The 16,964-nt window shown below is 35.1% G+C and overlaps 1 protein-coding gene across 1 annotated transcript in view; it reads right to left on the bottom strand.

Annotated features, from left to right (window-relative positions):
• Positions 1–16,964, bottom strand: part of ATPQ (ATP synthase D chain) — a 63,519-nt gene that overhangs the window by 37,860 nt on the left and 8,695 nt on the right. Inside the window, exon 2 of the mRNA XM_089792506.1 lies at positions 8,088–8,169. Coding sequence (XP_089648632.1) covers positions 8,088–8,169 — 82 coding nt within the window. The remainder of the gene's footprint in view (positions 1–8,087; positions 8,170–16,964) is intronic.

The following is a 16,964-nucleotide window of genomic DNA, read 5'->3' as shown; positions in this document are numbered from 1 at the left end:
AGTTTTCTATGGCTTGAAGCAAGCCTCTCAAGCATAGTACATAAAAATTGATAAGTACCTCAATAATTGAGGCTTCAAAAGGAGTTCTTTAGACTCAAATCTGTACATCAAGACTACTGACAGTGACATCATCCATCTGGTTATTTATATGGATGATTTGATCATCACTGGCAATTTGGCATCTTTGATTTAAGGAATCAAATAGAATTTATGCCAGTCTTTTGATATGGCTAAAATTGGGCTCATGCATTATTGCCTAGGTGTTGAAGTTTGGCAACAGTCTTCTAGTATATTCATTTCTCAGTCCAAATATGTCAGGGCCCTATTAGACAAATTTTCTATGCAAGATTGCAAGCCTACATCTACACCTATGGAAAAAGGTCTCCAGTTATCCGCAAAGTCTAATTCTCCTTCCATTGATGATACCACATACAGGCAACTAGTAGGCAGCCTCATCTACCTCTCTGCTACTAGGCCTGATATCAGCTTCACGGTCAGCTATATTTCATGCTTTATGACAGCTTCTAAGGTTGATCATTGGATGGCAGCAAAGCCTGTGCTTCGTTATGTGAAGGGCACTTCAAATTATGGACGTTTGTACTCTTGAAGTTCTAATCCTAAACTCAGTGGGTTCGCAGATTCAGATTGGGCAAGCTCTATTGATGATAAAAAGTCAACTTCTGGATATGTGTTCAATTTGGGATCCGGTGCAATCACATGGATCAATAAGAAGCAGCAAGCAGTTTCTCTTTCCTCTATAGAGACCGAATACAGAGGGACTGTTAAGGCAGGATGTGAAGTTGTTTGGCTTCTTCAGATGCTTAGGGATATGCAAATGTCACCAACAAGACCGACTACTCTGTTTGTTGATAACGAAGGTGTTATCAAGTTAGCACGAAATCCAATCTTAAATGAACGAACCAAGCATGTGGATATTCACTGTCATTACATACGACAGCTAGTTGAAGACAGGACTATAGATTTGTAGTATGTTCCTACCACAGATCAAACTACAGACATTCTCACCAAGCCTCTTGGTCCTGATAAGTTTGTCAAATTTAGAGGACAGACTGGTGTTCTAGATAGATTAAGGGAGGGTATTACGATAATAGATAGTCAACTATTGTTAGTTAATGGTTATCTATTGTAAATATCTAGTTAGCTTTAGTTTGCTTTCGTTTTTTAGCTTTGTTAGAATAAAATGTTTCTATTCTTTACGATTGTTTCCTAAGGAAACATCGTTTTATTCTTTCGTATATATTGACCTTTCAGTCTCTGTTAATAACAAGCAAGTATTTTACCAATTACTTCCGTAATAGGAGTCATCTAAGGTGGTAGAAGGAAATCCTTAGGAAAATGAAACCATCCATAATAGACACTAGTAATTCACTAATGAAGAAACGGTAAGTGCAATAGTTAGAAGAATATATATAGTTACCAATTCAAAAGAATGCATATAACCAATTAAAGAACTTCTTCAAAGATCCTCTACTAAGATATTACTAGTCCATATATATCAATGGGAATCATTCATAATACCAGATTGATAAACGATATAATAATAGGCCAATACATGATTTGTAAATCGTGGTAAAACCCATATCATAGCACAAGTAGAATTCATATGAAAAGTAGCGATAGAGGAGATAATGATTAGCTAACAACATGGTCTTCAATGGTAGTGACATATTAATCTCCATCTGGCCATCTAACAAGTTAGATGGAAATTGTTATCAAAAAATAACTCCTTTACTTTGTAGCAGCAAACCATACTAAAGCTGACATGTTTTATTAAAGAGGTAAATAATTAATTCAGGGTAATCGGTATATTAAATGATATAGGGATGTCATCAACTTGCATTAAGACTATATTTTAAAGGATATTATAAAAGATAAGATATATTATCATGATAAGCACATGATTGAAACAAATAATAAATGAGTCGATACAATCCAAGGTGACTTGTACTTAGACATATGGAAATGATAATTATGGAAATACAACACACAATTACAACGATGGAAGAAAGGTGGATATTTTGGTATTACGGGAAAAACTATTTCAATAACACCCTGCTCTGACCGTTATAATTCTAAAATAGAAGAAACAAATAGGGATACAATATGGGAAAGCCCTATAAGATGCCTTAAGGATTAACCAAGATGAAATCAAGTTGCCTTGAGGTTATTCCAATGTAATCCGAAGACTCACACCCCCCTCCCAAACCTTGAAGTACATGTCCCTGAGACATGCCCACACTAGGTACTTGAGTACCCAAGCACCCCCACCTCCACCATTCCGCAACCATGTCACTGCTGGGATGTGTACTTGAATTTCTATTTGATTTTTTATTTTTGAATGTTACTATTAGGTATGTAATACATTACTATGTTGAATGTCAATGGTTCTAATTTATGTTGCAATTTTGCTATGTTCAAGTATTTTAATTTGGTATGTTCTAGTTAACTACTGAAACATCATTTCATAACTAGCATTTCAAGTTTTATATGTAATACAACACCCCTCTCTGGCCCGTTCTCCCCTTGCTCTCGTCCCCCTGTCATCCCGAAAATGAGGCCCATTTTCCCCGCATCCTAAAAAATTGCCCCAGTGTCCCGCCATCCTAAAGTACCCCCGTATTAGTGTAACACTAGGTTATTCCAAGATGGGATTAAGGGCTTGGATCCACAAAAACCTTGAGGAAGACCGTTGAGTTTGGTTTCCGAGCGACATGTTGTATCTCATCATTCCTTCCAAGCCAGAGTTATAATTGAAATAGCATCCCCTCTTTAATTCACATATAGTTTACTACTAACTTGCCTATAAGGGTAGCCTCAGGAGAGAGAAAAAAGGTGTAATATGGGAGAGGCTAGTGTAAATCCAGCCAATCAGTTGTTTCGAGATGGGTAAGGATCAACGTCCCTATAAGATGCCTTGAGGACTTATCAAGATGGAATGAAATTGCTTTGTGGACTTGTTCAAAAGGGGATTAAGGGTTTGGATCCACAAGAAACCTTGAGGGAGACCGTTGACTTTGGTGCCTAAGCAATCTATTTACATCCCAAGTATTCTTCTCGACTGAGAATGATAAGAGCAAAACAAAACAAGCATCCCACTAAGTAGGCCAGCTTGTGTAAATGCATAAACACTGCCACCGAGGCCAAGGGGGCCACAGTTCCACTCTTGAGCTTGGTATGGGATCGGCTTGGAGTAATTTATCATGACTCACATTTTCTTGAAACTTATACATACACTAATGTACTAATGATCACTAGTGGTTGCAGGATTCTATTGAAGAAGTAAATTTTGCAAATGTTTTCTTGACCCTTACTACAAACTGTAAGGCATTAATCAAAGAATACATGCTATGCCTGCATCATGTCTCGTGTCTTCATGCATTCATGTGTCTACTCTGTGTCTACTTTGTGTTTTCATGCATCCAATTGTAAGCTTTCTATATTGGCTCTACAAGAAAATTTATGATCTTGCTTGAGGAGAAGCACAATTTGAGAGGGGAGGATTGTAATATCCCTGTCAAAATAAAAATTAAAAGCATAGATAAATAACTAATAAACAAAATATTATTAATATTAATCATATCATAGTATTGCATTAAATATTAAAAAATAAGAATTTAATATTACGGCACATTAATAATCATAATATAAAATGAATTGCATTAATATTAATATTTATAAAGTTAGTAATGATAAATAACAATATAATAATAAATTAACACTAACCAATTATATAATGGAAAGACGAATCTTTTCACACATCAAGGTATATTAAGAATATCAATCACCTAAAAATAGATAAAACGGGGAATAATAAATATCAAATTGGGGGTGCATAAATCTCAATTAAATTAAGAAACTTTCTGATAGGGGACATTACAATCAGACTCAAGCTGAAAAGAACAAATTACCTATCATTCACACAATAATAGATTACATGCTATTTGATATTCAATACATATAAATTTGAAACCAAATGAACAGAAAATTGCATATAAATGCTCAAATGAACTAATCAAACCCAATCAATATCTCTTAGAATAACAACCAACTTGTAAGAAACCCAACTAGGAAGAAATAAACATGTCAAAAAGGCTTGTAACAATGGTTCACTTCATAAGAGAAAAATCCCTAAACGATATAGCTTCCACAACCAAAAACAATCTTCTTCCATATTTTATAGTCTTCTTGAAATGTCACTTACCTATTGAATATTGTAGTTGCAATAGAGATCTTTATCTCTAGAAATATGGACATTATTACAATTGTTGTCACCTTCAGCTAAAGACGACATTTATGATTATTGTAATATTAAATATAAAGACAATTGTCATACAACATGCATTGAGGCATGCACATGGAAATACAAAGAGTTGTGTATTTTAAAAAATGAACTCATGTTTTGGGAAATTCAAGAGACCTTTGGTTGTAATGTGAAGAGACTCTCTAGTTGTTATATATAATGCATCAAGCAAAAAGCATTGTACACTTGAGCATTTTATTATCAATAAAAGTGATATTTTTGGTTGTGTGGCTGGGTTTTTCCCTTCATCTAGAAGGGATTTCCCAAGATAATTTTGTGTCTCTTATATGTATCTTGCATCTATTTTGTTCTTCCTAATTGTCATTTATCTTTATTTCTGGGCTAAACTTAACATGGTATCAAAGCCCAATTAGATATCAGCACTATTAGGAGTGCTGAAGTTTTTTATTTTGTTACTGTTTCTTAGACATGGTTTGAGTTCAAGATCGAGTTGCTATTATTTGTTCACCTGTCTTCTTGTATGATGATATGGTACTGTGATTTTCTGGGGTCTGTCTTTTGTGCCCTTTCTTCAAAATCTATGTATTGTTATCGTGGACTCTTTCTCTCATGGAATTTCTTTATTTTTCTTATTATGTTTGAAACCTTCGTGACTTGGCTTCATCATCTTCTGGGCTCAATGAGAATCTATGCAATTAATGACTTGGTAGCTTTACATGCCATTTTATTTCTCAAGGAACGTCTGTATGGTTATCGATGTTAATATTCGATTTCTATTAGTCTTAACTAATGTGTCCAAGTTTTTGTTGCCTACATTCTCTCTTCCCCTTTGTATCATCGGTTTTGTTGAGTAGTCTTTGTTCCTCATTTTTGGTAAGGTAAGACTCCATTCTGACTTCCACATTTTTAGTTTATTCATTATGTGAGGCATAGTAACGTCTTGGCATAATTATTCTAGTCATCATGATTACACGGTATACACTTCCTCCTTTGTGCCAAGTTCATTATTCATGATGTTGGTTTTCACTTTAGTGTCAGTTACCTTCTTTCACTTATTGTTCATCTTCTTGGTTCGCATTTTTCTTCTTGTCCTTCTTTGGTAGATATTGGTCATACCTAGTATCAGATATTCTTTTTCTATGATGCTCTGAGTGTGTCGTGTGTGGTGTATCTTATGCAGCATGATATATGTTCTTTTGGTTTTAGAAAACATGTAGGTATTGACTACAATAGTACTCAAGTTTTCAAGATTATTCTTGCAATATGTTGTTGAGCTATTAGCACCATATAACTATTTTTTCTTGTATCTTCTTCATCTGCATGTAAGTTTGATGCCTAGAGTTTAGAGGCATGTGGTTTGTCATATGAATTTATCTCCATGTTTTCAATAGTCACAGAGTACATGAATTCATTTGCTTGCCTCGCCTAGAATGAGAAGTTTATTCATTCGTGTTTTTTCTTGAAATTTACATGTAGTCATGAGATTGGTATTTGACTATTTGTCATCCCATTTTATGTTGACTCTAGATATGTTCTAAGGTAATATGTATTTAGCGACGAGCTTTTGGTTGCAACAGTAGTGGATATTTTTCATGTCTATAGACATGCTAGCAAAAGCAGAAAATAGGGGTTGCTCATTTTCAATATTTAGACATTAGGTGTTGTATGGTATAAATTGTCATTGTTTTATTGTTGGAGTGTTGTGTGCAAATTATGCATGGCCTTACATTTTGTAGTGATAGTAGTTCTAATTCAGAGCATCCAATGGTTTTAGGAGTGGATATTTGTGTTAGATAGAAATATGTTGGTGAGCGCCGGAGATAGGGCTTTGCAATGCAATGTAATGTTAGACTTTCATATGTGTGTTTTATTGAATAACTTGATATTGTTGTTTAAGCAACGTGGAGAGGGGTTTGGGAAAAGTAGGAATTTTGGAAGAAAATTTAGTTTGAGGAAATTGTTATTCAATTGGGTTGTCCACATGAAGCAATAGAGCTAAGTTCTTGAGCATCCATTATATAAGGACATAAGTACTATGTAATATTGAATAACAATTTTTTTAGCATTGATCTCTATTATAGTTGATCTTATTAGCTTTTAATATCTCTCTTGGTTACAGAGTGTAACAAGAAGTAATGAGATGGGGATGTTACTTTGATGTTACATATTTGGATGGAGATGTTCAGCTTTAGAGGGAGGATGCTACCATGATCTAATTGTGATGATCGAAGTAGTTCTTGATTAAGAGGGAATCGGAATCCCCACCATTCTTATATATGTTGTTAATATTTTTTGAGACTCTTGTTAGAAACAAGTCTTGGCTGTGATTTTCCTTGTTGATTATGAGTTCTTATTCATGTGAAATTCGCAATAGTTATAAGGACAAAAACTCTTTCACTTATGAAGAAAATTATAGTGAACATCATATACAGAGAGTCCATGATGCCATCACGTTGAGTAATTTTGTGATGAGTTGGATGTCATATTGAGAGAGTCCATGACAACATCACGTTGAGAGAATTTGTGATGTAAAAATCTTGTAGGCTTGTCACATTAAGAGATTACATAACATCACACTGAGAGAGACCATGATGTGAAAATCTTTCAGCTTGTCATGATGACAACATCACGTTCAGAGTATCCCTAAATTAAGAACCTTGCAAGTTTGTCATGTTGAGAGATTCCACGATATAATCATGTTTTGAGAGTCTGTGATGAAAGTTAGTTGTGATTCTTGCATGTTTTTCATGTTGGGTGATTCCATGAATTATGGTTTTTTATGAGAATCTATGTGGTTAGAATTTATCATTGACATTTTTTGGTTGCAGCCTTGTGTGTCTGTTTTGCTAAAGATCTCTCTCTTGCTTAGAAGGAATGTTGAGGATTGTAGCTGTGGCAGAGATCTTTATCTCTAGAAATATGGATGGTATTATAGTTGTGGTCATCTTCACCTAAAGGAGCCATTTATGATAATTGTAATATTAAATTTAAAGACGTGTGTCATACAACATGTGTTGATGCTTGCACATGGAAATACGAAGAGTTGTGTATTTGAAAAATGGAGTCATGTTTTGGAAAATTCAAGAGACCTTCGGTCATAATGTGAAGAGTCTCTCTAGTTGTTTATATATATCAAATCAAGCCACTAGCATTGTACACTCGAACATTATATGATGAATAACAGTGATATTTTTGGTTGTGTGGCTGGGTTTTCCATTCATCTCCCAGGATAATTTTGTCTCTCTTGTATCTACCTTGTATCTATTTTGTTCTTCTTGATTGCTGTTTATCTTTATATATTCGCTAAACTTAACATTACCTACATCTAAGAGCTACAACTTTTCTTTTAATTTCTATGTATGTGATTTTTTTCCTGCATAGCTTTAGCTTGTCAAGCTCGCTCCCACCCTTTCACTCCTATTATTATCTTTCCTATGTGTCCAAGAACAAACAGAAACAATATAGAATCCAAAAACTTAACAGCATATAATTGTCCATTGTTATGCATGCCATTCTGAAGGGAGACAAACTGAAGAATGCAATGAATTGTCTTAAAAAGATACTCAAAGCTATACAAACTATTTGCACATGGCAAAAATATACAAACCTCACTTCAAATTTTGCACGGTCATTTCAAAAAAGGTTAAATATACATATTATAGTTTTTAAAATCTGTACTGGCACATGGCATGTGGACATACAAAACAGCAGCAAAATATACTTCTGCAAGTGGAAATTGATTAATGGCATCAATGGTTTAAGTCTGCCACTCAGATTGTTCATGGCATAAGTTGATAGAACTTACTGTCATAAACTTGTTTATACATGTCAACTATATGTGAACCTAGCCCCTTTCTGTACTGTTCCCAATCAATTGGTTGTGGTTCCTGCAAATTAAAGAGAATGAAACAGGGTTTAGATTCAAAAGAAAATGCATTAATGAGCCAAACACTAAATTTTACACATGGAAACTTGTGATTGCCTGCATAAATCATTTACTTTCTAATTGTAATCCACCATGAGATGTTTTCCGGTATTATTAAGCAAATTTCTTCTAAAATGCATCCTCTAAATATACAAGTGGAACCCGGTCTTTCCCTATACTAAAGGTTCCACATTCTAAAACCAACAGCTGTGAAACTATTCCTAATTCCCAGCTAAAAAACATTTGCTCACTTGCATTACCATGTGCATGCGTATGACTAAATTACAATCTTCCATTGTGTATAATAACAATAAACAACTGTATGATTAAATTACAATGACTCGACAACCTTCATTTGACAACAAATGAAAACCATGAAATATTGCTCACAGACATGTTGGATAAATAAAACCCTTCAGCCAATCCTGATGCAGGCGCTTTTTTGGGACTCCAATCAATTGCGCATTCCGAGACTCCAATCATTTCAAAGACCCAGGATTCTACATGCATTTTAATGGTTGGGTCAAGTCTTAGTTTAATAGGTTATGTAGTCGGTTGGTAGAAGTAAGTGTTTAAGATATAATAAATCAAAAGTTTGTATAATCATGAAGTTGAAAACTTCCACGATACATTTCTAGTTTAGTTACTTGTCCTAGATCTTATTCTAATCAGTCATGAACAACCAATAGAGAAATTAGAATGAGTCAGTTTGTGTAGTGAGAAAGATACTTCTCTGAATTAGTTATTGGTTGAATTCGGTTGTTAAAAAGTTCTTTATGTAATTTGAAAACCCGATGGTAGAGGGAAGAAGCGTAGGATGGAATGTGGAGTTTTCGATGAAGGAAAAGAAACATGTAATAAGGAATTGAGTAATGAAGGAAGGATTAAATTTTCTATTAAGAATTTCGGGTTCTTCAGTGTCTCATTTGTAATTCTCTGTTCTTAATTTCCTGAATGATGATGAACTAAGTTGTATTTGGAATCCTTTATTATTTGTTGCTTGGTTTCGAAGATCTATATTGATATTTTGGATGCAAATTTGGTTGTGAGGATTCGTGATGCTTGGAGTTTGATAAGTTTCAATGTGTTGGGTTTCAGATGAAAGAATCCCACAGTAATATCGGGCTCTTGCATTTTAATAACCAATAATCAAGAATCCATTTTATGGGTCGGTTTTGTCATAGAGAGGTGAAGTTGAATGAATGAAGGGATCGGACTGCAGAGTGAGTCCACAATTGTTACAGAATCTAGTTGCAGTTGGAATCTTAATTGTTTATAGTTTGGTTTCAAATGATTGAATGGTATCAAAGACCATCATGTTTGTACACGAATTGAAGAACCAAGCTTGCAGCGAGGAATGTTTATAGGATGTTGAAGAACCTTATGTTTTGTATTCGGCATTTGAGAATGGAGATAGGTGTCGGTCCCATGTTCAGTAGACCCACAAGGTACTAAGAAAATAGTGAACACAATCAGTTGTTGATTAGATAATCTAGTAATTAATCAAGGAAAGTTATATTGTAAAGTTGATGTGGTTGGTATTCTCATCACTGAGAAATCACAAGCTAATAAATCTCTCTCAATCAGTTGTCACATGGTTTGAATCGACATTATTGTTCTATTTGTATCGAATTGTGGTATTTGGTTAGGTATTATTCAAGCTTCAGTTGCCAAGCTCTGCGTCAAATCCACACTTCACTACAAATTAGAAGTTTGGGAAGAGCTTATTTAAGGAAATATTATTCCAGATTTGGAACACAATTTTAACAGCAGTTAAAGATTCTTTTACAAAGATCCTTTTAAGATTTTATTTATAGTTTAGTTGCTGAATTTTAGAAGTTAGCTACTGATTTTAGTGTACATCTTTTGTTTTTTATAATCGCCATGTTTTACATCTTTTTTCATTCCTAAGTTTTAGTAGTTAGTTGTCTATTTTAGCATATAATGTTTTTAATTATTTGCAGTCATTCATTTTTACTTCTAAAATTCATATTTCATCCCAGTTTACAGCTCATTATTAAATGACTTCGCACCATCATTACTAATCATATAGGAATATATGTTGAGAGAGTCTCAGCTTCAGTTATTCATATATATTTTGTTGTGAGTTCTTCTCTGTGAGAGAGAAGTTTGAGGTGCAATCCCTTGTGAATGAGTTCCTCTCTGCGAGAGAGAAGTTTGAGGTGCAATCCCTTGTTAAAAAGTTCTTTTCTATGAGAGAGAAGTTCAAGGTAATCCCTTGTTAATGAGTTCTTCTCTGTGAGAGAAATTCAAGGCGCAATCCCTTGTTAATAGTGCATTCTTCTTTGTGAAAAAAAATTTAGGTGCAAGCCCTTGTTAATGCATTCTTCACTACAAGAAAAGTTTGAAGTGAAAGCCCTTGTTCCATCCACTAGGAGTAGCCATGGTAGATGTCATGTGAATGACCCCATGACTTAGTCATACATTCTTTCACCCTCTAGGTGTAGCCATTGTGAATGTCATGCTGAGATGACAATATTATATTGAGAAAATCTGTGATGAGATTTTGTTATTGACATTTATATTCATTGTGCTCCACACTAATTGTCAAGTTGAGACACACCATGACATTTGAATGATCTATCTCTTGCTAAGAGGAGGTGTGAATGTTTTTAGTAGCTGGGAAAGAAATCATTCAGATTATGATATTGCTGGACCTGAGCAGTAGATGTTTCTTATTGAAACAGGTTGACTTGCTACTGTTATTGATTCCTTCATATATATTACCCTCGGTTTGTATATCTTCTTTGTCAGTGAGACAGTTTGTCTTGGTACCGTGTATGGATGACTTGGAATTCTGATCGCCTTGTGTTGCATATCGTCAGTTCTAATGTATAATATGCCGACGGTTTATATTTATTGATTTATTGTAACTGGAATGGTGTGTTTCGGTGGTAACAGCCGTCTCTTCACATTCTGCCCTAAAGTCCATGCCATAGAGATGGAGTCTTTCATTGAGCCGCTGATGTGTAAGAAGAGTTATGGAGGGCACTCTTGATTTCTGTCTTCAGATTTAGCAAAGGAGCTTATGCTGTTTGTTTTTCCACTATTTTATATATTCTTCAAGGGGATGTTTATGCTATTTTTTAGTTCTGTTGGATAGAGGATCATTGGCTGAGTATTGCATATCAATATTTTTCCTAAGGATGATGATCTTTCAGATGAAGATTGTGGTGTGCAGCTTCAGTGAAACTAAAGACAATGCATTTGTGACTATAAAATATATGGTGTATCAGCATTTTAAGCTCCGTATTTGTTATTCTCTGTAGGTATGATCTGTATACTAATATACCAATGTACCCAGGAAAGCAGTGGAGGAGGAGGAGGAGGAGGAGGACGCGGAGGTGGAGGCCGGGAGAAGCAGAAGCCGGCACAGAAGCCCTGTGGATGCCTCCCGGATGCATCCATCTAAAGCTGTTTAATATTTGAACTTGCAATCCCATAAAGCATGGCAGAGAATTTATTTATTTGAGCTGCTGCTGACTGTTGATAAAGTCTAGGATTGTTTCTGCAAATGTAGAATCATGGCCATTGCTATTGATTTACCATCAACAAGGTATCTCGTGATAAAATCAATTTGACAGAAGCTACAACCTTAACAATCCCTCTTAGTAGGGAGAATTTATAGAACACATTATGCTCTCAAGAATATGAAGAGATATCATCTCAATACGATATTCAATTCACTATGAGGCTAAATTTCTCACCTTTCATAACACACAATTGAAGCAATTTCCATAACTTTAAAACAACACATTAAGTGAGGTCTATAGTAGTAACTATGGTGTCCGGACAAGATCCCACCCAAAGAACCATAACAAGTTGGTTATCATGGTGTCCAGCAAAATCTAGCCCAAAGAACCATGATAAAAGGTCTGCCATTTATAAGATCACCACCTTACAATGGTTACCTTCTGTTTGTTCGTTATCATGATTTCCAACACTCTGGGACAACAATTTAATTATGTCATAATAACAGGTCTACCATTTATAAGATTGTCATCTTATAATGGTTACCTTATGTTCATATATGTCAATAAAAGATCGTCACTTTTCATTACTTATCATATGTGAAATAGTAACCACCATGAACCCAATCAGAGGGTGGTACAAAGACTTTCACCTTAATTTTTTCTCACAAAGAAGAATTTATAACAAGCAGTTTCACTTAGAACTTTCATAAAGAAGATATCATTCACAAAGGATTGCACCTCAAAAAATTATGCCTCTGAACAATGATCTTGGGAAGTCAGGTCCAGTAGTTACTCCCTTAGAAACTCTCTTTCCCAAGGATTCTTGCCAGACTCACTTTGAATCTGATATCTAATTTTCTGGTGATAAGTCATCACTTCCTCATTATATGCATAAGATTGGGCCCATCAAAATCATGCAATTACCCACATGTATTTCTAGACTCCCTCTGAATATCAATCTTCTAAGCTCCTACGTTACCTTTAGAAGAAGTGTCATACTCCCTCTTAATGTAGAAGAATCTCATAATCTCAATCATCAAAGATGTTTGCTTCAAGAGCCTCACTTTATCCATCTTGATCATCAGGTTCTTTGGAGCTACTATCATTAGCTTGAGTCTACACAATATTTGGTAACATATGTAAAGTACCAACCTTCTTTTCCTATAAGAATATCCTCAAACATAAAGGAAAAGATCAAGGCAAATAACCTTTATGGTATGTATAGAATCACAAATTAGAAAGATTACAATGAGTAGATAAATGTAAAAGATAAGAATACTTATCTGCACATGAAGATTCAGAAATTGTCTTCTTAGATTGAATGTGGAACATCTCCCCTCTAAAGAAGGTTCAAGTGGGAATGGAACATTGACTATGGTTCCCCCCACAATGTAAAAGTCTCACTCATTCTTTATACTATTGAACGATTTTGCATCAGATCAAATATGGATTCCTTTGGCATCATCTCTCGCATTGATTGCCCCAAATCTAAGATCTACCCTTTTTGCAAGTAAAAAAATAAACTGATCCAAATATTGGATCTAAATCAACCCATATTTGTGCTCTCATGTTATGTGTGGCCAAATGATTCCTTCCCAACCGAAACACTCTTCAATTGTCGGGTTGTCTATTCGAGATGATCTTAGTCAATGCTTGATCCACTTATCCAAACTGATTTGTGTTGCCCTTGCCATCCAAAATGAGCTAAAGACCTTGATGAGCTAGTTAGATAGTGGAAACATTGAATATTATTATTTCCACTCATTTCGTTTTATGGAGTTGGAAAATTTCTACCAATTTGCTTTAGGAGTAAACTTGTAATCTATTTGAGATCTCAATGTATATCCACCCTATTGACAAAACATTTGTTCAACTGAATCTCATATTTCCTATCTCAACTACCACTGTAATGAACCCTCTCCTTAGTAAGTTTTCTCTCAAAAGGCTTTTGTATTAATTGAAATAAAGTTTTTGCTCTCGATTTGTTTAAGGTGGTAGTTAATATGAATATCTTATTTTGAAAGTAAAAGTACATTATTATACATTGAATTTAAATTCCCATTTCATACTTCTTTCCTTATCACTAGAATTATGCTATCAATACTAGAGAATCCATCTCAACATTGTTTACTCCCTCTTAATCAATAAGACCTAGTTCACTGAAGGTTAACTAAGTAACATCCTCAGTCTTCTCCCTCTCTTTCAAGGTTGCCTCTAATAACATGTCAGGCTCCCTCTGAATCTCAATGCCCCTCTTCCTGCAATAACATTCTCAAAGGAAAAGATCAAGACACATATCTCATATAGTATGTATAGAAATACAAAAATAAGAGAAAGAATAGTTTAGATAAATGTCTAATTGAAATATACAAACATATGTTCCATCTTCTGTATATATAAGAAAAGTTATAAACTTGTTTAACAATATAAACAAATTTCATATTAATAAAACAAGTTACCTTTACATAACATACCCCATTTGTTTGACTTCCTATAATTTCAAGTTTCATTTTGGTGGCCCTCCATGACTTTATATTCTTTACCTTCTCTTATCATGAGTGACATACTAAATACTTATAAATTCATTTCACATATGAGTTGTTGCCTTCTTTTATTAGCACTCTTCCTCTTAATGTCCTCCTCGTATGATATAGTAGGGATTTCAAATTGAATTCCTATTTTCACACAAAGGTTGTGACTTTTCAAAATTCAACCACTCCTTTCTATTTACACTTTACCTTTATGGTAGACCAACTTATATTAGTTTGCTCTTATCTTTGTCACCTTCATATTCAACCAACCATGATTTATCGTGTATGTCTCTCATTATTTTTTGATTAATTTATGCATGGGATGGGTCCTCTTTGCTCCTGTGGCACAGGCTCACCCAAAAATGTATGTTTGAAACGCTTTTGTAATGTCCACATATAATGCCTAGTCATCTAATATAGTAATCCATATTGTGCTTATTAGGCGGTGATAATGATAGACATAAAATACAAAGTAAGTGTCTCCCGTAAATGAACAATTATGAATGCACAATTGATCATGAACAAAATATAAGAACAGTGAGTCTTTTATCAATACAACTTCTGCAATGATAGTTTATAGACAGGGATCCCTCCCTCTTATCCCCTTGTCCACTCGTGATATAGACAGGGATTCCTCCCTCTTATCCCCTTGTCCACTCGTGATCAAAATACTTTTCACTACCTCCAATTGCTTGATGGTATTAGGTACCCACGTCTTTAATGGACCCTCCTCACTATAAAACTGAGACAATAGTTTATAGACAGGGATCCCTCCCTCTTATCCCCTTGTCCACTTGTGATATAGACAAGGATTCCTCCCTCTTATCCCCTTGTCCACTTGTGATATAGACAGGGATTCCTCCCTCTTATCCCCTTGTCCACTCGTGATCAAAATACTTTTCACTACCTCCAATTGCTTGATGGTATTAGGTACCCACGTCTTTAATGGACCCTCCTCACTATAAAACTGAGACATAAAATGTTGACTTCAAATGTTGTCATCTCCTATTCGATTCATGCAATATCCAATGTGGCAGCTTGTCTCCTTTCATAGAGGGCTCGATAAGACTTAATATTGATTCCTCATCCTTTGACAAGCCCCTCCACATGATAGTTGCCAATGTGGAAGTAGATAATTTCCAAAGTCGTGCAAAATATCGTACTTCTATCTGATTTCTAATTCTTGGTTTTCATATTTACATCGACACGATTCTTGAGTGTACTTACTATTAGTCTCTCCTTCATATGTCAAATGTCTAAGTCACTATCTATTACAAATGTTTGGAGATTAGTGATTGTTCGAGTTGTGAACCGTGATTCTTTCTTATATATTTTCAGTATGGCCAAATATATTGATTGGTTGTTTTCAATATGCGAGGAGGTAGTCCACTTTGCATTTCCTTTCCTCATTTCCTCTTATGATTGATGCCAAGAGACAAATATGTGAGTTCATGGCAATGACGTAAAACTCTGAGGAGTCCAAGTGACCAATTTGTATATGTAATATTTGTCTTTTCTCGAGAATGTTCATTTCTTTTCCTTTTGAGTTCATCATTTTCTTTGTAATTGTCTTCGTCACTAGTGTTCAACACTTCCAATGTGGAAACCCACAGAACTTGACACTTGTCTTTCGTCAGAATTTCCTTTTTCAGTGTGTGCAATAGATTAATCAAAATTCCTAATGTTTGAAACTTATCATACTCCTCCGACTTGTGTTTATTAATTGTGCCTTGCTACCTTGCTCCCCCATCAGATTGACCCTTTTATTTCCTTATGGGCATTCAATGTTCTTGTGGCAGGTTTGTCTAGGGGACCTCCTTTGGCATGGCAGCGGCTATCTCATTGTGATTCCATTTTGGCAGCCAAACTTATATTAATTTCAACCGCTCCGTATTATATGTATCACGTTAGTGGTGGGATCAATGTTTGTGGCAATATATTAGTTATGCCTTGTTAGTACGATGAGTGTTGTCTCTTTTCTATGTTCTATTTCAATTCTCCATTAACAGGTCACATAATTAATGAGTTGCCCTTTTTTTAATACAAGTTTCTATACTTGTATCACATCTGAGTTTGCGGGTGGTTGATAGATTAAACAAATTTTCCATGTCTTTCATTCACATCGACAATGCAAGTTTATGAGATTTCTTTCGCTTCTTGTTAGGGAGGATAAGCTTGGAATGGATATGGAAGAGGGGGAATGGATATGGAAGAGGGCTACAAAGGCAGTGCATCATTTTACATTTGCAGCCTGCTCTAATACCATGATAAAGTCTAGGAACGTTTCTGCAAATGTAGAATCATAGCCATTGTTATTGATTTACCATCAACAAAGTATCTCATGACAAAATCAATCTGACAAAAGCTACAAGCTTAAAAATTGTGTCGAGGAAATTCCACCTAAGGTAGACAAATAGATAGACTCCTTTCCTGCTGTTGAGAAAGGGCAGGGAACAAAATGATAGGATCGACGCTCCGAATACTTAAAGTCCTCCCACTACCAACTAGCATACATCATCTAGCTGGGTCTTGTGGGTATCAACAATTGGATCAATCACATGGAAATGGGAACAACAACTCACTATGGCTCTTGGCCCAGACAATGTCCACCCCTATTCATCTATATCATGTGGATGAACACACGCAACATGACGGAAAACAGTCCTGGGGTGCAGTGAATAGATCTGATTGAGAGGAAACAGCAATGGCTTCTACTTTATCATATATTAATA

This window comes from Cupressus sempervirens, chromosome 7 (assembly GCF_028749045.1).
Source record: "Cupressus sempervirens isolate cs-2001-9-10 chromosome 7, ASM2874904v1, whole genome shotgun sequence".
In the NCBI taxonomy this organism is placed as follows: Eukaryota; Viridiplantae; Streptophyta; class Pinopsida; order Cupressales; family Cupressaceae; genus Cupressus; species Cupressus sempervirens.
The sequence above is the reverse complement of the archived record's forward strand: the minus strand, read 5'-3'. Positions and strand labels throughout refer to the sequence as shown.